Here is a 19,613-nt window from a genome sequence, read left to right as displayed (position 1 = left end):
ACCAGGATTTAAACTTGAAAATCAATAGAAATCGTACAAATGCCGGGATTTATAACTCAAATGTTCCAATTTCATTCCTTCAAATTAAAGGCAATGTTGAATTCCAACCGGGATTTTTGAATTTCAACCGGGAAAATTACACTACAAACCGGGTTATGTGAGCACTGGACTGCTCATACAACACAACTGCTCGTCTTTGAAGTTGATCCAATGAACAGCTGCTCTTTCTCCAAAATTGAGATTGTCGTTGCTGCATGCTTTTGGGGCACCTACTATTGCATACAAGAGAGAGTGACAAGGGGGGAAATTACAGATGGTGTTTTACTTCTTCTTGGCTGATTTGGGCTTGCTCACTGGAGACTGGTATCCTTGTGTGTCACCAGGGGCAGGTGACAGTAGGTGTTTGGAGTTGGTAGCAATGCCCTTGTTCTGATTCTCCCAAGTCGGGCTAGTTGTTCCTGGTGGCCTGGGGCTCTCAACTTCTCCATCCTTCTGCAACAAGTTGCACATAGACTCTGAGGCCTACGACCCGGAAAAACATGCTCCCTACGGTGAGACCAACAACAAAAATCATACATTTTTGCATGAATATCAGATGTCTTACATACATGGTACAGTCGCTCTGCTGCATGCATAGGAAGAACCTGACGTCGCATGCAATTGGTTGGCAGGAATTCTGCCCGGTTTGGGTTCAGCTTCTCAAGCCGATGAGCACAAGACCTGCATATGCATGGATGCATTGGAATGAATTCCACATACAAACAAACAGACAACATGGCTTTATCGAGGTGTAGTAGCAAAGACTCTGTAACATATACATACATGCATTTGAATCCAGGAAGAGCTTTGCCGCTGAACATTGCAGTTTCGGCACGGTCAAGCCGTTGCTTCAAGTAGGTCTTCATTTTCTGCCAATGCCAACATGTCACACAAGTATCAGCACAGTAGCAACAGTCCTATCACACGTGTCTGATACACAATTGTTGTTGAAACACGAAAGCAGTCTTACTTGCAGCTCATCTTTCTCAGCTGTGTTGTCTTGTAAGGAACGAATTGTGTCATCAAGCTCCTTCATTTTGAGGGAGAGAGGTAAGAAATCTTCTGCTAACTTGTTCACAACCTCTGCATCCCCCTTAGGCTTAATTAACTTCTCTTGCAGGGCTTCCTGCAGAAACACGCACACCTCTCTTGTGAAGGGTAAATGATCATGCTTTTCAAGGTCTTTCTGGTAAAACAGGCATTTTGAATAAATAGAGCTGCTGCCTTTTTTTTCCTTGCTTTCCAATGCCTTTGGATTGGACCAGAATGGTGGACAAAAGAAGGGAACTTCCTTGAAGAGAGTATTTATTTACTGCCTTTGTGATGTTTATTTCAAGCAAGGGACGGATCAAAGGTTTGTTAGCACTGTACCTCGAGCTCGAGAATTGCGTTGTGATTGTCACCAGCCTTGGTCCCAGGCTCTAGCCCAGTGTGTGTCTGGTTAATAGTCTGATTACCTGTCTCGTTTTCATGCTTCTTTTTATCATGCACGATGTTACTGTCACTTGATATATTTTGAGTTTCATGGCCTTTCAAAGAGCCTTCTATGTTTCCACCAGCTACCGCAGACTTATGGTTTTCATGGCTTTCTGTCAGGGGACTAGCCACAGCTGAACCCTCGTGATGATCTTTAGTTTCATGGCCTTTCAAAGAGCCTTCTATGTTTCCACCAGCTACCGCAGACTGATGGTTTTCATGGCTTTCTGTCAGGGGACTAGCCACAGCTGAACCCTCGTGATGATCTTTAGTTTCTAAAACCTCTGCTGCAATGGGCATCTTTTGCTGCATTTCAGTGTGATTATGCCCTGATAATGTCAGGATGCCTGTTCCAAGTAGCTCCATATCTTTAAAAAGCTGCAAGGTTTTATGTCATCATATTAGCAGCCTGATGACAAGCATCTAAGAACCATGTCTAACGATACACAGCAAAGATACGCCTGCATATTTCTTTATAAACTATTTTTCTTTGAAAACCTGCGTAGCATGAAGGCAAACAGAAGAATCACCTTATTCAACATCATTTCATGCTTTTCAACCTTCTCAGCTGCTGATACCACTCGTGTAGGTTGTTCAACCTGTTAGAAACATCAGATGATAGGATTTTTGCAGATGAGCTACTGTTTGGTTAGTATCCTCTGTTTTGAGGGAGTAAATCAATTTTCAAATGGTTGCGCAGTCACTTATGATCTTGCTTTCAAAAAATCGCTCTCTCATGAGACTGCAGATGCTGCACAGGCATGCACGCACAATTACCATAAAGCAGCACCATCTTGTGGGAGATTGAAAATTACCAGTACATCCATTGATACATACATGTAGGCAAATAGTAATGCTAGTGTATGTTCTCCTCAACCGGTTGAAATAAGAAGCATATCACAGATCTTTTTGAAGGCCTTGTGGAGCTGCACATAAGTTGCGCTGTCTCCCTTCATCTCCCCCTAAGTGTGTGATTCAAGTCCACATATTTACTGTCACTACATGGAAAATCCTAGACGATCTCTGCAGAAAATGTGCCCCATCACCAGTATCATTCCCTTGGAGAACAAATGCCACCCTCACTACATTATGGCGGGAATAAAATCACCAAGAACAACTTAAGCAACCCTGAATCTGCATGGTCTATGCTTGGAGTTTCACAGGATTTGCTTCAACAACATAACATCTTGGTATCATTGTTCCCCAAGTGTCTGTCCATCGTGTTACCCAAAGACCACTTGCAAGAGGACAAAACTGTACGAGGTTGGCATCTCGTGTCTTTTGGTGTTCCTCAGGAAGGGATAATGTTGCCTACTCCTTACTACATTATTGGAGCCTTCACATATGCTACCACAACAGGTGTCCATTGAGCATGCTGCATGCCATTGACCCATTGGACATATTCTTTTCCAACATTGTTTACCCCACTTGGAGCTTGTGGTTGGATGATAGTAGGGTACCATGTCATTATTTGGCCGGTCCAAAACCACATATTCATGGGATTTCGGCCAAGACGTGAACTTATGACACACATATGGTTCACTTTCTGAGCATTCTGTCGTACAGATTTATCCCCGCCAAGGGCCATCATAACATGGGGCCTTTTCCCTCAGGCACAGTTCTTGTTCACCTGCAAACTAACCCATGAGCAGGCTTTAAGTTCACCAACAGTTAAGCCTCAATGTTCATGCACTGGTTGCAGAGCAAATGCTAAGATTGATTTGCAGCTTTTAAAAGGAGGGACTTTCAACAACTCTACATTCCTCCAGCAAGATTTTCTCTGCTTAGTTTTTCGTCCATAACTAAGACTTTTTTCACGAACCCACAATTTGGTTATAAGCATACTTCACTCGCATGGGAAAAACCTGGATTGACTTTAATTGCTCACGTATGTTCTGCACTAGAACCTGAGACCAAACCTGTTTTGACTGTGGAGCAGATTCTGCAGAAGATGGACGTGTTTGCTCTTTACTCCTCTTCTTCAGCTCCAAGATAGAAGCCCTTAGAGCTTGCAAACCAGAAGCATCAGCTTTGCTTGCCAGTAGAGCCTACAGGACACAACACGTGGAAAAAAATTATGCAAAGAGTGAGAGTTTGGGCAAGTGCAAGTTCAAGAAGAACACAAAGCACAAAGATGTTAAGTTTGCACCTCCATTTGTAGAAGAGTATCAGCATACTCCATCATGCGATCCGCATGCTCATTGATAGCGGCTTTCATTTCATTGAGGCCTTGGGATGTTTCTTGGACAGTGGCAGCAGGTTGAGCAAAGTTTTCCAACCTTTTACTTATCAAGACATTCAAGTCACTTCTTTCTTCCTGTATGGCATCAAGAGAAGATATAACGACCTTAGAAAGCAATCTTTTGAGTTCACCAATTCTCTTTTCATGTTCAAAGCCATTGTCGGCAAGCCCTTTCCGGAGTGGCTGTCATACCAGGCTGCCCAAAAGGAACTGTGAGTTGGTACTCCCAACTCCTATAATATGATATATAACTGACAGTTTTTATTATCAAAGACAAAAAAAAAAAAAAAACGGACTGTATGCTTTTGGTTACCAGTTTTTTCATTTTGTTGTTCATATTATCCATCTCGAGCACTAAAGTTTTGTACATCTGCTGTTTATTCCATTTCAAAAGAAGGTAAAATTAGCTTTTACAATAAAAGTCTAATTAACATTTCCATGTTTCTATTGTAAACTTGTCCTATTAGAGTTGCTGGGCATCTTGTGGAATACTTTTTAGAGTTAAAAAGTGGTTTCAGGTCTAAGGCTCAACCTCACACGCAACATCTTGGCAGATTCTGGCTCTCAAGTGCTCAAATTTTTCTTGTTTATTTTTCCCTTGTTCCCATGTCAAAGATTAAGCACGTGAAAAATTAAGCAGGCATAGTGTAGCCTGATGGTAGAGGGATTGGACTTGCCATACAGGACCCTAGGTTTGATGCATGCCAGCCTACACCTGTTGGACAACTATATAATACATTTCTCTTTCAAAAAGAAAAGGCTGCCATGCCAACGGCGGGCTCTAGCCTGGCACCATACTGAAGGAACTCTCACCAAATTTAAAAAGAGCAGCCATTTTACCATTCCTTTGAGGTCTCTTGGATGAGAACTGGGAATTTATACTCTATTTTGGAGGAGGATGGTATCATTGGATGACCCCATTATAGGCACTGGCACCTTATATCAGCCATGGCTGCCTGTATTGTATTCATTGCACATGTTTTTAGCATAGGCAGGTAGTTTCTTTTCCATCTTTTTTCACGACTCAGTATTTCTCATGGAGATACTGTACTACCTCATAGACCCTTTGGGTGCATAACTCAAGTATTTCTCATGGAGATATTGTCACCGTTTGGCTGCCCAATCGTGACACTGGAATGACCTTTGTGCTTGGCCACGTGTGTGGGCATGTCACTTGCACACTCTTCCAAAGTGTGATGTGGACATGCTTCTACCCATTGGCCAACTCAAAGATCGAGTACATGGCCGGATTTGTGTTTGTAAGGGCTATTGTGCAAAATCTTTGTAATATTGTCTAGGCACCCAATGAGCAGCCCAATGTGGACAAAGTTATTGGGGTATCACTTAGTTGGACATTATTATTAGGGTTGGTAGAGTTGGTAGCCAACTCACCAACTTTAGACACTATAAATAGGAGTCTAGACCTTAGTCATATTCATTCATCGATCAAGCAGTTATCATTGAGTCATTGAGAACTCGAGAGAAGTGCTACTGTTGAGTATCTCTATTCAAGATTCTACATATTTCATGTTAGTAATACATTATAGATTAGGTCATCTCTCTCTACTATGTATTGAGCATGAAGAAGAAGCAGTTTGTACATGGGTTTAAGTTTCTGATTAGGTGCTTATCGCAATCACTCAATTCATAAACATGCTTTTGCAAGCACCCATGTTATAAGGCTGGCCCCACACGTAGCACCAGTTAGGTGCATTGCCAACCAACCCACTTTGGGCGTCTCTCTATGCATGCATGCATGTATGTGAGAGTGCACACACGAACACGTGCACATGCAGAGAGCTGCACATGCCCAAGCATGCACGTGCACATTCTGGTCAAATCACCTACCTTGCCTCTTTAAATACTAGCAAAAACAACTATTTTTTCTACTATCCTTCTAGCAAATTATTGCCAATGAGAATTATCGAGAGTGCAAAGAACTGGATATAATGCGAAACAAATCAGAAAATACCTCATTGTCAAAGCTTCCACTAGAAGGCAATTGAGGATGAGGATTCTCAGCTCTCTGGTTTACACAAACACCTCATCCACTAAGTTTTAGATGCTATTCAAAATCTATCCTTGAATGTTTTACATGCATACAAAAAGGATTCCACACGTGCACTTTTATCATCTTATTGTGTAAAGATATCTTATGAGAAGTATGATTACCTGGCGATGGATACTCTCGTGTAGCTGAAGCAATTCATCCCGATCAGCTTTCTTGGATATCAATTCCTGATGCGAGTGCATAAGACAACGATTCAGATTAGCCATTAGATAACTACGCAGCTGGAAAATATAACATTATTCAACTTACAAAAAATCTTTTGGCATGATTTTTTGGAAGATGACATCTTAAAATAAACAGAAGAGACAATTGTGGCAACAAAGATCATAATTACAGCATCTGCTCCCCAAATCCCTTTTCCCTCTGCATGCTCCCCCACAGCCCCCACTCTCTTGCACTACCTGCCCCTCCTTTGCACGCCCTTGCCTGTCCTGCTCCCACGGCCCGGAACCTCGGACAAATGATTGACACATCCCTACCAACAGCAGCTGCTGTGATTGACCATAGGCTGCAACAAGCAGCACGACAGACAACCCCGCAGCAAAGGAAACCACCCATCATGGGGGTCCTACCAAGGAGTATCCTCAACCGCCCCCTCAAGTCCTTGATATACCGGCCAAGCAACCATAGGAGGGAGGTGAAGTCCCCCCCCCCCCCCCCCCCCCCCCCAAAAAAAAGGAAAAACCCAAAATTAGGGCTAGCAAACTCCTAGCCATCATGTAAGGCGGAGGCACGCACACCACTATGGGCGGCTCCCCAAGCACAGAGCTTGAGGCACCAGTTCCTACACAAAACCACTTTTCATGTTAAGAACGCTTTCTGAAAAATTTCCTAGTTTTGCGCTTTCATGTTGCAAGTAACTTTGTTGGGTTAGGGTTAATCCTTATGTGTAGGAAATAGGGGCAAAAAGAGAGAGAGAGAGAGAGAGAGAGAGAGAGAGAGAGAGAGAGAGAAATGAAATGTTATATTAACGTCTTCAAAAGGCCAAAGTGACCTATGAGACCAAAGTTACAACCATATGACATCTGATACACTATCTGGAAAAGAAAAGAAAGGACTGAAGGTAAGTATCTAGCCCTACAATACATCATAGGCCACTATGACCTCTTAGAGAGAAATGAAATGATATATTAACGTCTCTAAGAGGTCATAGTGGCCTATGAGACCAAAACTGAGAGTACATCTGAAGTTGGTGTCTCATCAAAGAGACTAACTAAATGAGACTAAAAAGTACAATAAACTGATTGTCCTACAGTTATAAGAACAAAACTGTAAGACTCCGAGATGATACTGAGTAGAAAATACTCGTGGAAAATACTGAAAAAATGTATATCAGGTAGATCCACGTATGCTGATCAGTTGAAGTGTTGCCCTCTCCTTAGATCAAGTATCTCCGCCATGGGGCTGTCTAGAATGGAGAGGTCGTAGAAGCGAGGTAGGCGCCTCCGATGCCGAGCAATAATGGCTCTGATCTGGCGATGGTGAGGATGTCGTGGTCGATCCTGGTGGGCGTGGCCGACGAGCATGACATAACTGCTCTATCAGTGGTGACTCCCTGGGAGCGTGGTTGGTGCCTTGATGGCCCAATGGAGGAGGTATCAGGAGGTGTGCGGGCTGGGTTGCTAGTGCTGGTGTCGATGAAATCTGTCAGGGTCCTCTGTATAGGTACATCATGGCTCGGCCTCCTGTCTGCCACGAGAGTCTCTCTACGTCTCCTGAGCTCAAGTAGAAACATTCCCAGGCATCTCTGATCCTCAAACTCCATGACCTTGCGTATGGCCCAAAACCCTCTCGGAAGAGGCAGTGATATCTCCCTCGGATCTCATAATAGACTGTACATTGGCAAATGTAGTGTTCCTCTGTGTCTACCTCCTGGTAGCATAGCTGACAAATGCGGTCATCCAAGATCTGGTGCACATATCGCCCTGTCTCAATTCGCATATGGTGTGATGAGGTCCCGATCTGTCCAATGGCACAACATATCCCATGTGATAGATGTACATCCATGTGTGCCGGGAGGGTGATAAAATCATCCGGTGAGAGGTGTAGAAAATGGCTCTTGTAATGAGCCGTTTTCGTGCCCAAGGGCTCAAGGGGGCTAGTCCATGTCCTCTCTGTGTCCACTCTGATGATATCCATCAGGATCACGCGGTTTTGCTCTGAGCGGGTGAGATCCAAAAATGGACAATCCAGACTGTACTGAAAGGGTGGTAGTGCCTCTATCCACAAACCATGTAGGTCAAACCATGATCTCATCTGAGCGTACCAATCCATCCTCTGCCAACTGTATGGATGAGATCAATGCCAATCGGGAGTACCTCTGCTGAGGGAGCTCCCATAGCCGCTGTAAAAAGGTAACTGCCTGGAATAGGGCCTCGGTTACTACTGGTGGGGCAGCCAGCTCAGCTGTACCACATGTATTTTGTCACGAAGCTCCTCCCTGTAAAGTATTGCCACTCCTCCAAATCCTCTGGTACCTCCCACTTTGCGTGGCTAAGGGCGGAAAACTCATTCCCATCTATAACCCCGGACGTGAGAGAGAGAGAGAAAGAAAGAAAGAATGAATGATATATTAACGTCTACGAGAGGCCAAAGTCGGCCTATGAGACAAAAAATAATACGACTGTGTTCTTCCGGTCATCGGAAGAAAAGAAAAAGAAAGAAAAGAAAAGGAAAGAAAAGAAAAAGCGTGCATGTGTCTGGATACAACTGTGAATCATCATGGATCGGTGGAGCCCATATACAAACAATATAAAGGGGGGTGGGGCTGTGGATGGAGTGCTAAGGCAAGATGCATCTCTATATGCTGAAGGGGTAGTACAAGCATGCTATGCAGATCTATGTCTAACTCCATCCAGTGCCGTAAGAGGGATATAAGATATCATACATCGCCGATGCTGAGGCTGTGAGTGGCGTGAACATGTACCCTGAGTCTGAATGAAAGCGAGCTAGCCTCTCCTGTGTCTCCATCCAGTGCCGTAAGAGGGATATAAGATATCATACATCGCCGATGCTGAGGCTGTGAGTGGCGTGAACATGTACCCTGAGTCTGAATGAAAGCGAGCTAGCCTCTCCTGTGTCTCCATCTGGTGTCCCATCCAGATAGCTGCTATCTCTCGGTGACGGAGTCGGGGTGCTCTGTGTCCAATCTGTCTAGGTCTCCTCCTGGCTTTCAATTCCTCTGCTCTCTGTACGGTCACCCCACGTGGTACATCAGCTGGCACTGGCATAGCTCTCTGGAAGAAATCTCTGAGCTGGGACTGTCTCCCACCCCTAGTGGGAGCGGGTGTTTGGAGAAGTCTCTCTCAAGAACTATGAAGCTCTAGTAGTAGTCTGCCAAGCTGTCGCTGGTCCGAGGCCTCCATCAATTGATGTAGTGAAGAGTGCTCCTCAAACAATCCTCCATATCTATCTCTGACCCCCTGGTGGGCTCTACATCTACATACAAAGTGATCCTCAGTCTCCACCTCCTCGCGGCACAATCTGCATATCCGCTTGGCTCTGGGAACACGTGCCGCTCTTCCAGCCTCTATCTCTAGCTGATGTGATGAGACTCATAGCTGTCCAATAGCAACGCGAGAGCTGTGTGGCACGTATACATCCATATACCACGGAGATGCTCATAAAGTGGTCTCTGTAATACAGCATCTTCGGTGGTAGTGGGCTCTCTAGTGCTGTCCATGTCTCCTGTATGTAGCGCTGCCATATGTCCTGTCTCATCACTCTGTTCCTCTCATTGAGAGAGAGGTAACCCCGTGGAGCAGACTGATCATACTGAAAAGGTGACAACCGCTCAATGTCTATCCCATGATGTGAGAACCACTGTAGCATCTGTGCATACCAAGATCCAGTGTGTCCAGCCTCGACCAGCTGTCTGGATGCCTCAAAAGCTCGGCGGGATAATCTCTCCGTGGGCATCTCCCTCATCTTGTATATAAAGGAGATCGTCTGGAACAATGCCTCCACTGCCATAGGTGGTGCAGCAAACTCAGCTCGAACAATGTCGTGCGGGATGGATGGTTTGCTGCGTATCATCCTCGAGAGCATCAAGATCTGTGGTCTCTCCAGCTGTACCCATAGCAGCTATAAAACGCGTTTTTTATATATTGGACGCGACGGAACGTTTTTTATAATAAAAAACGTCCAATTGCTAAAAAAACGTGAAAAAAAAAATCAAAATTTTTCAAAAAAAACGTTAAAAAACGTTTTTTAAAAATAAAAAACGTTTTTTATAATAAAAAGCGTTTTTTATTTAAAAAATGCGAGTTTTTTATCATTAATAAAAAAACTTGCTGCTGAATGTTTTTTTTTTCTAATACATACATTAATAAAAAAACTTTTTTAATGCTTTTCATGTATGTATGCATGTTAACACCTATATGTATATGTACTAATATGAGTATATACACGTGTATATATATATATATATATATATAACCTTTCTTGATGTTTTTCATGTATGTATGCATGTTAACACCTATGTCTATATGTACATATATTTGTATATGCACATGTGTATATATACATGTGTGTGTGTGTGTGTGTGTGTGTCCATATATGTATGTACACACTTTTTTTTTGTGTGGAATCATAAGTATATTAGATTTACAAGATGACTATCCAAAGTAGATAGTCTCAAAGTACATCAACTGAAGATGTCAATATAAGACAAATATACATCATGATCTATTTGGTCAACCTGCATGCAATCGAAGAAAGATTGATGCAGGGAGTACCGAAAGAAAGAAAAAGCAGAAAAAGCCGCATCACCGAAAACTCCATGGTTGCGAACTTTCCATAGTGTCCATAAAGCCCAGTAGTGCACCCATGAGAAGAAAAGAGTGAATTCTGGTTTGGGCAAATGAAGACCAAATAGCCAGAAAAACTTTCCAAATTTCATATTTGGAAATCTAGCCCGCAGAAGTTGGATGATAGGAAGAAAAAACTGACGAGAAGAAGGACAGTTCCAGAAAATATGAATGACTGTCTCCCTGGAAGCAGAGCATCTATGGCAAGTGGATGAGGATATATTTCTGCGTGCCAGAAACTGTCCTGAGGGAATAACAGCCAAAAGAACGCGCCACAAAAAAAGCTGTTGTCGAAGAGGAAGCTTCAAATGCCAAAGAGATCGCAATCGTCTTTTCCACCACAAAGACGACCGATGCATATGCCAGAAGAGATTTGCCCGTTCAGAAACCCAAGGCAATGGCAACAAATGTTTATACAGATCAGCAACTGTAATATCAGATAGCCTCAAGGGATGGCATGAAGAATCAAAAGAGGAGATAGTCCAATCCTGTAGGCGATCTTGAATTTCCAACAGTGGAATCGGCAAAAAAGGCTGAAGCATCTGAATTATATCACGCCAAAGACGACGATAGTGAGGTCCCAAGCCATAATGTGCAGCAGCCTGTGGAAAAGAAAGAGGGGAGCCATCAGGATGGATGACATCTCCCACAGAGGTAACACCCTTTGAGTGGAGAAAATATGAACGCCGGGGTTCTTGCACCGCCAGGGGAACTGAAAATGCTTTGGACCAATGGATGCTCTCAGCGCGGAGAGAGTTGCCTTGTAAGGAGTCACGACCATTCCATTTTAAATTTGAAAGGACAAGCTTCCAATCAGCAAGTAAGCCAGAAATGAGAGGACAGCCCTTAATTTTGCCAGTAATGTAACCAAGAATAAATTCCCAATGAGTAGGTTGCCAATGGCCAAAAGCCGAAGTCGTCAGATGAAGTAATAAATGACGGATCATCGCTGTCCAAGGCTGAGTGCCTTCCAGAAATTGAAGCATCAGTTTACCTCTGTGGGCAAGAATATGCACCTGTAAATTAAGGATATTTAAGCCTCCATGCATTTTAGGGGTACACAAACGATTTGCCGAAAGCAAACGTACACTCTTTTTCCCCTGCTTCGATCTCCAGAATATCTCCAAGATGGTGGACATAAATAATTTCAGCTCCCCCTGAGAAAACCTGATGAGAGGAAGGTAGAACTGAATATAGGCAACCAAGATGGATTGGAGAATCCGTAATAAACGAACATGTTAAGGCCATGTTGCAAGTTTCCAGTATTCCAACTTTTTCTTGAGCTTTGCCAAGACCCAATCTGTTTGTTGACGGCGAGTGACTGTCCATCCCAAAGGATATCCCAAATGCCGAATCAAATGAGTGGAGTGAACTATTTCCCCTAGCCATAGCAAATTATGCCACTGTTTTGAATGCAAAGGCAGCAATTTAGATTTCTGAAAATTGATTTGTAGGCCAGCCGCAAGTGCAAACAAAGAAAGAGCCTGCATCAAAGTAGAGAGATCCTGATGTGTATTGCGAGGAAGAAAAAAAGAATCGTCAGCATAAGCTTGAGCAACCAACTGACGTCTATTCTGAATGTCCAATCCATGAAGACTGCCAGTATCAACCAAATGATCCATATAAAGAAGCATGGGATGCGTCGCTATAGCATACAAAAGAGCACTTAAAGGGCATCCCTGCCTAACTGAACGATGCAAAGTCCATGATTCTGAGAGATCTCCTGACAATATACAAGCCGCCTGACTATCAGCATAAAGCCAGTAAATGATATTCTGCATTTTTTCTCCAAATCCCAGAGCACGCATGGTTTCTTGAATGAACCCCCATTTAATAGTATCAAAAGCCTTAGCAATATCCACTTGCAATAATAAGACATCCTGCTGCGTGTATTTGGCATATTCAATGCCAATATAAGCATTTGCAATGTTATCTGTAATGTGCGTGCGAGGAATAAATCCATACTGTGCAGAATTAAGTCCATCATTCAAGTAACCCTTAATGCGATCGACAACCATTTTACTGATAATCTTGTATATCACTGGCATAAGGGTAATTGGTCTCCAGTCTGCCAAAGACTGACATAAGTGTTTTTTAGGCAACAGCTTCACTAATCCTTTTTTCCAGGAAGCTGGCATTTGCCTTGTCTCCCAGGCAATGTTAACCATACGCAGTAAAGGTAATTTGAGGGTGTCCCAATATGCAAGAAAAAATTCAACTGTAAGGCCATCCCATCCCGGAGCTTTCCATCGGCCACAAGACCTGATTGCATCAGACAGTTCTTGTTCAGAGAATTTTGTTTCTAGTTGTTGCGCTTGAGTAGCAGAAAGGATGGGGGATACATGCTGTAATAACTGATGACGTGCATCATACACTTCCATGGCGTGAGAATCATCCTCATCAAATTGAGAGGAGAAATGGGCAACACAAGTCGCAGCCAATTGTGCTCGGGTGGAGGTCCACGTGTCATCTGAAATTAAAGTGCGACATATAGATGCAGCTTGTTTTCTGGAATGTAAACTCTTGAAAAAAATTTTGGAAGAGCAGCCTTTGTCCAAAAGCGCCTGTTGTCGTGCCCGTATCTCCCATTTGACAAGCTTTCGATGATCATTTACCTGAATACAGTGACGAGCTTGACATAAAGAAGTGGCTTCAGCCAAAGTTAGAGAGCGAAGATGACTAAGCTCAATTAATGATTGGCATGTTTGCTTAGCATAAGCAACAGTCTGTCTCCAACCTTTCAGATACTGTTTACCATAATCACGGATGACTGATTGCATGCGAGCAATAAAAGCTGTCCATGCATAATCCAAGTCAATGAAAGATTGAGGAAAGAGTGGCTGACAGGCCTCAAGTATCAGTGCTTTGAATGCATCATGCTCCAAGTAACTATTATTGATGATAAGCAACCTTCAAAGTGGCAATCTGTCATCGGGCATGTCATGCAGATGAACTCTGAGCCATAAGGGTACATGATCTGAATATGTAAATGTATAATCTAGCCACAATTTGGTTGTGAGAGTATCATAATGAAATGGATCAAGCTAATACCATCGATCCAATCGAGCTTTGTAAGTGGATTGAGCATTATGTTGGAAGGTATACCCAGGCATCAGAGGCTGAGATTCTTTCCAAATATCAATCAAATTAAGCGTTGCTACAAAATCTGCCCACGAAGACCTCTCAGTAGCAAGCATATGTGTACGACCGGATGTATTATCACCAGGTTGAGGGGCATTATTGAAATCTCCACATATGAATGCTTTCTGTCTCCAAGGGTACAATTTCATTTGTTGCCATATCTGTCCTCTAGCCTGAGAGGATTGAGGTGCATATATCAATGCAAATTCAAAGATTTCACCCTGAATAAAGCACTGCATAACCATCCATCTGCCTTGGAAGTCATTAAATGCCATGACTGGCTGCAAATGATGTTTCACAAGAAAAAGTACACCCGAAAAGGCATGGTGGCCTGCATAAAAAATATCATAACCAGCATAATGGCCTTGCTGTCCAGCATAGTGATGTTGATTGTGTTCCTGAAGAGCAACGATATCTGGCTGCATATGCTTCAAATATGCCCAAACCATCTTCCACTTTTTAGGGTCACACAAACCCTGTACATTGAGAGTCAAAACTGTGATATATGACATCATATTTATAGTGTATGTATAGCATGAACAAAAAAAGTAGCTCAAGCTTGCATTTCCTCCACAGGGTCTGCACCTCGATCAGGAGGTGGAATATCTATGAGACGGGTGGCTAGCAAGCTAGCAGCCTCTTCTTCGGGAAACAGAGTACGACCTGCAGTTACAGTAGCCCAGGTGATGCCAATTCCAGAATTTTCTTCCGGGGTATGCCCACTGGAGGAGGCTCCATTCCAAGTTCTAGAAGGTAAAGGACGCCTGGGGATAATTGTCCTGCGTGGTGGCTGAGAGGTTTCTTGAAGTATCTTTTCTTTTCCTTTTGGTGAAGAAGTAGAGGGATTAGCCACAGCTACATTCATATCAGAAGAGACTGGCACTTTGCCTTTTTCTTGAGGCATAACAGGAGTCTTCATACTTTTGTTTTTAATCCCTGAAGGACCAGGAGTGTCCTTATTTTGCATTGGGATGGGCAAGGCATCAGGCGGCATCTTATGGAGGACCAGAGGGCATTGAGATGCCATATGTCCAAACTTTTTGCACTCAAAGCATGCACCTGCAAAAAGACCCCATTTGAGTCTGAAAAATGCACTCCCCATGGAAACGTTATTTATGGTAACAGCATAAGATTCCGGAGTGGGCTGATCTGTGTCCCATAAAATACAGAATCGATTTGAGTTGCCATTTGGTCTAGGAGGGCATACAACCTTTCCTAGAGATGCTGCAATTTTAGGTAACAAGGAGGCCAAACATTGGGGGAAGTCCACCACTTCTACCCAAACAGGACAGCGATGCTTAATCAAAGCCTGATAGTCTCTGGTGGGGGACCATGGCAATACTATGTATGTACACACACACGCGCGCGCGCGCGCACACACACACACATATATATATATATATATATGTATATGTATGTATATATGTATGTATGTATGTATGTATGTATGTGTGTGTGTGTGTGTGTGTGTGTGTGTGTGTGTGTGTGTATATATATATCTATCTCTCTCTCTCTCTCTCTCTCTATATATATATATATATATATATATAGATACACGTTTTCTATTATTAAAAAAATGGCGTTTTTTATTTTGGCTTGATAAAAACGACGTATTATACACATATTATACTTTGCCGTATTATACGTCCCGTCCCGTACCTGGCTCCTATGGAGCCTGTACCCATGTGGAGGCTGCAAGCCCTGGTGTCCAAACCGTTGCTGCATACATCAAGGCTGGTGTCACTAATGTATCAAAGACCCACCCCTTCATGCGGGGTTCTTGAAAGTGTGCCTGATGACACTGACGCTCAAGGCTAGCAAGAGCTGCATACCCCCGGGTCACTCTGTCTCGGACTGCCTGAGCCATGGAGAAGCGTCTAGCTGAGCTAGTAAATGTGATGCCAAGGTAAACATAAGAGCTCACCACCTCGACCCGCCCTCCTGCTAATGTGAGAGTAGTGTGGCTCCTGACTGCGGGTGAGGTGTGGAAGATCATAACCTTGGTTTTCCCAAGGTTCACTGTGAGACCCTACTGTGCACAGAAGTCATCAAGAGGCACAAGGTGTCTTTGAAGCCCAACCTGCGTGTTGGATACCAAGACGATGTCATCAGCATAAAGCATAACATGGACAGTAATACCTGATAGCAACAATAGAGCCGTTGCCTCCGTGCCTTGGCCTGATCAATCAGGCACCTCAATGTAAAAATGTGGTCGATAGTCGAGAAGGCTCATCGGAAGCCTGCCTCGCCTGCTGCTCTCAATCCCCCATCCTCTGCATGAGTGCTCAGCTCTGCCTCCAAAACTGCCCCGTATAGTTTGGCCAATATATGGCCAATCATGATGGTCCTGTAGTTCCCGGGGTCTAGTACATCTCCCGCTTTATGGATCGGCACAATAGTGTGCATTGTCCACTCAGCTGGAAACCCCTCTGACAGAGCTCTGTTGAAGAGATGAGCAAGAAATGGTGCCAATGTATCAATAGCATAGATGAGATGCTCTCCCTGTAATCCTGTATGATCTGTCGCCTGTCCATGTTGGAGTCGGCATATGGAATCTGTCAGGGTCCTGTGTCTAGGTACATCATGGCTCGGCCTCCTGTCTGCCAAGAGGGTCTCTCTGTGTCTCCTGAGCTCAAGTAGAAACAATCCCAGGCATCTCTGATCCTCAAACTCCATGACCCTGCGTAACAGCCCAAAACCCTCTCGGAAGAGGCAGTGACATCTCCCTCGGATCTCATATTAGACTGTACATCGGCAAATGTAGTGTTCCTCTGTCTCTACATCCTGGTAGCATAGCTGACAAATGCGGTCATCCACGATCTGATGCACATATCGCCCTGTCTCAATCCGCAGCTGGTGTGATGAGGTTCGGATTTGTCCAATGGCACAACGTATCCCATGTGATAGTTGTAAATCCATGTACGCCGGGTGGGTGATAAAATCATCCGGTGAGAGGTGTAGAAAATGGCTCTTGTAATGAGCCATTTTCGTGCCCAAGGGCTCAAGGGGGCTAGTCCATGTCCTCTCTGTGTCCACTCTGATGATATCCATCCTGATCACGCGGTTTTGCTCTGAGCGGGTGAGATCCAAAAATGGACAATCCAGACTACTGTACTGAAAGGGTGCTAGTGCCTCTATCCGCAAACCATGTAGGTCAAACCATGGTCTCATCTGAGCGTACCAACAATCAGTATCTCCATCCTCTGCCAACTGTATGGATGAGGTCAATGCCAATCGGGAGTACCTCTGCTGACGGAGCTCCCATAGCCGCTGTAAAAAGGTAACTGCTTGGAATAGGGCCTCGGCTACTACTGGTGGGGCACCCAGCTCAGCCCGAACAATCTCATGTGGTAGTGATGATTTGCTTCGAATCATGCGGGAAATCATCATAATCAGTGGTCTCTCCATTTGCCTCCATCCCTCATCTATCCCTCTCTGAGATCTGTGATGTATACTGGGTTTCCAAATTGGAGCTCCGTACAAGACGGTCGGTGTGACAAGCGTATCAAATAGCCACAATTTGGTGCGTGGCTCCTGAAACTGTATGTGTGCACAATGCCTCTCAAGTGCCCCCAAGGCTGCATGCCCTCGAGCTAATCTAGCTGATGCTGCCTCCTTCAGGGAGAAACGCGGTCCTGTGAAAGTAACTCCCAAGTAGACATATAACCTGACGTACTCTACCGGCTCCCCTCGGAAAGTGAACTGAGGCTCTGATCTCGTCACCCATGCCTGTGTGGTGTTAAACACCATAACCTTGGTTTTCCCAAGGTTCATTGTCAGATCTCTATCCGCACAGAAAGCCTGTACTGCATCCAGGTGTCTCTGTAATCCCTCCGGAGAGTCTGAGATTGAAACAATATCATCAACATATAACAAGATGGGTATCAACACCCCTGCCAGGCATGCCCCTGGGCCTCCCAATCTGTCTACATAATCAGAGACCACATCAATGTACAGTCCAAACAGGGTGGGCGATAGCGGGCATCCCTGCTTCACCCCTATCGTGCTGGTCACCCTATTAGATAGTCCGCCGGGAGCTCGGACTCTGCCTGCTCACAGACTCATACAAATGCTAAATGTATTAGAAAAAGAGAGAGAGAGAAATGAAATGAAATGAAATGAAATGTTATATTAACGTCTTCAAAAGGCCATAATGACCTATGAGACCAAAAGTTACATCATGGTGGATCTGATACAATGTCTGGATAAAAAAACCCAGAAAATGAAAAATAAAGATGATACTACTGGCACCTAGAAAATGAAACTGGAACTGGAACTGGAATATATATATATATATATATATATATATATATATAGAGAGAGAGAGAGAGAGAGAGAGATTTTATTAACGTCTTCCAAAAGACCGAACTCGGCCTATGAGACAAATCGGTGTACCTATATGGGGTATCCTTTGTCATCCCAATGAAATGAAAAAGTACTGAACTAAAAAAGCTGAATTTGGGTGTGCAATAAGTACAATGAGTTGGGGAGGGGATGGAGCTCTACTACTAGGAGAATGCAAAGCTAAATGCATGGAGTATACAATCATGATATGCAACCTAGCTACCTCCATCCTGTACCATACTCGGGGTATAAAATGGTATACATCAATGAAGGGGGTGTCCACAGCTCCCTGAAGAACATGCCTGGGTCTGCTCTGAAGCGAGCCAGTCTCTCCGCACCCTCTCTGTGAAACTGAGCTCTGATCTCTGTCATCTCTCTCTGGTATAGGCGTGGTGTCGGAAAGCCAGATGTCCTCTGTCTCCTGCGGGCTCTGAGTGTCTCTGCTCTCTGGAGAGTAATTCCCTGCCGTGTAGGGGCTAGGAGTGGGATGGATCTCTGAAAAAATGTAGTAACCTGTGTCTGTTGTCCCCCCTCTAGAGCTGTCTGAGCCTATAATGATGTCTCTCTGTGACGCTGTATGTCTAGAAAGAATCTCCCCAGTATGCGCTAGTCTGTTGCCTCAAAGATCTGGCGTAGGGAATGTGGCCCTCTGAATAAAATGGGATATCTCTCTCGGATGGCTGTGGTCTCTCTATCTGTGTCCACCAATGGGTAGCAAGGCTTGGCGCCCATACCGCTGCTCCATACATCAGTGCCGGTGCGACAAATGTGTCAAATAGCCGCCCCTTCGTCCGAGGCTCCTGAAAATGCACCTGGTGGCACTGTCTCTCTAGCATAGCCAATGTTGCATATCCCCGTGTCAATCTAGCTCTGGCTGCTGAACCCATGGTGAAGCTAGTGGCTGCTTTGCAGAGAAGGTAACCCCTAGGTACACGTATGATGTCACCACCTCCACCTGGTGTCCTGCGAGAGTGAATGTCAGCCGACTCCTACCCTGTCTCGATGTATGAAAGCCCATAACCTTGGTTTTCCCAAGGTTCACAGTAAGACCCCTCTGTGTGCAGAAATCATCGAGTGCATGTAGATGCTGCTGTAGACCTCCCGGAGACTCAGACACTAATACTATATCATCAGCATAAAGCAACATATGTACCGAGGTACCTGCTAAATCAACTCCATCTCCGCCTCCCCGTGTAATGAAGTCAGCCACCTCATCAATGTATAACCCAAATAGCGTGGGGGAAAGTAGGCATCCTTGCTTCACACCAATGGTGCTAGCAATAGTCTCGGACATACCTCTTGGACATCTGACTCGCCCAAAAACCTGCTCATATAATGCATAGATGCCCCATGTCATATCTGCTGGTATGCCAAGAGATTGCAGGCGCTGAAAGAGCCTCTCTCGTGGTACTGTGTCAAATGCCTTGTGGAAATCCACAAAGCAGCAATAGAGCTTTCGCTTCCTCACTCTGGCCTGATCAATCATACATCT

The 19,613-nt window shown here is 44.3% G+C and overlaps 1 protein-coding gene and 1 long non-coding RNA gene across 8 annotated transcripts in view; one reads left to right on the top strand and one right to left on the bottom strand.

The window, feature by feature from the left end:
• Nucleotides 1–833, top strand: part of LOC147611787 (uncharacterized) — a 35,571-nt gene extending 34,738 nt beyond the window's left edge. Inside the window, exons 3-4 of the long non-coding RNA XR_015263589.1 lie at nucleotides 384–551; nucleotides 672–833. This is a non-coding gene — a long non-coding RNA (uncharacterized LOC147611787). The remainder of the gene's footprint in view (nucleotides 1–383; nucleotides 552–671) is intronic.
• The window catches only part of LOC147611784 (uncharacterized), a 76,879-nt gene continuing 57,314 nt past the window's right edge, over nucleotides 49–19,613 (bottom strand). For 2 of the 7 annotated variants that reach the window (XM_086783613.1, XM_086783617.1), the window contains 11 exons: nucleotides 5,930–5,995; nucleotides 5,730–5,783; nucleotides 4,071–4,127; nucleotides 3,665–3,832; nucleotides 3,435–3,563; nucleotides 2,046–2,114; nucleotides 1,411–1,893; nucleotides 1,010–1,165; nucleotides 823–908; nucleotides 609–720; nucleotides 49–522 (listed from right to left, as the gene is read on the bottom strand). In XM_086783613.1, coding sequence (XP_086639739.1) covers nucleotides 322–522; nucleotides 609–720; nucleotides 823–908; nucleotides 1,010–1,165; nucleotides 1,411–1,893; nucleotides 2,046–2,114; nucleotides 3,435–3,563; nucleotides 3,665–3,832; nucleotides 4,071–4,127; nucleotides 5,730–5,783; nucleotides 5,930–5,995 — 1,581 coding nt within the window. In that variant the 3' untranslated portion in view covers nucleotides 49–321. Of the gene's footprint in view, nucleotides 523–608; nucleotides 721–822; nucleotides 909–1,009; nucleotides 1,166–1,410; nucleotides 1,894–2,045; nucleotides 2,115–3,434; nucleotides 3,564–3,664; nucleotides 3,833–4,070; nucleotides 4,131–5,729; nucleotides 5,784–5,929; nucleotides 5,996–19,613 lie in introns of all 7 variants that reach the window. The other 5 variants (XM_086783614.1, XM_086783618.1, XM_086783615.1 and 2 more) reach the window with 3 other exon arrangements.

The sequence above is a fragment of the Cibotium barometz genome, chromosome 46 (genome assembly GCF_041138505.1).
Source record: "Cibotium barometz isolate CiBa-2024 chromosome 46, ASM4113850v1, whole genome shotgun sequence".
NCBI classification, from domain to species: domain Eukaryota; kingdom Viridiplantae; phylum Streptophyta; class Polypodiopsida; order Cyatheales; family Cibotiaceae; genus Cibotium; species Cibotium barometz.
The sequence above is the reverse complement of the archived record's forward strand: the minus strand, read 5'-3'. Positions and strand labels throughout refer to the sequence as shown.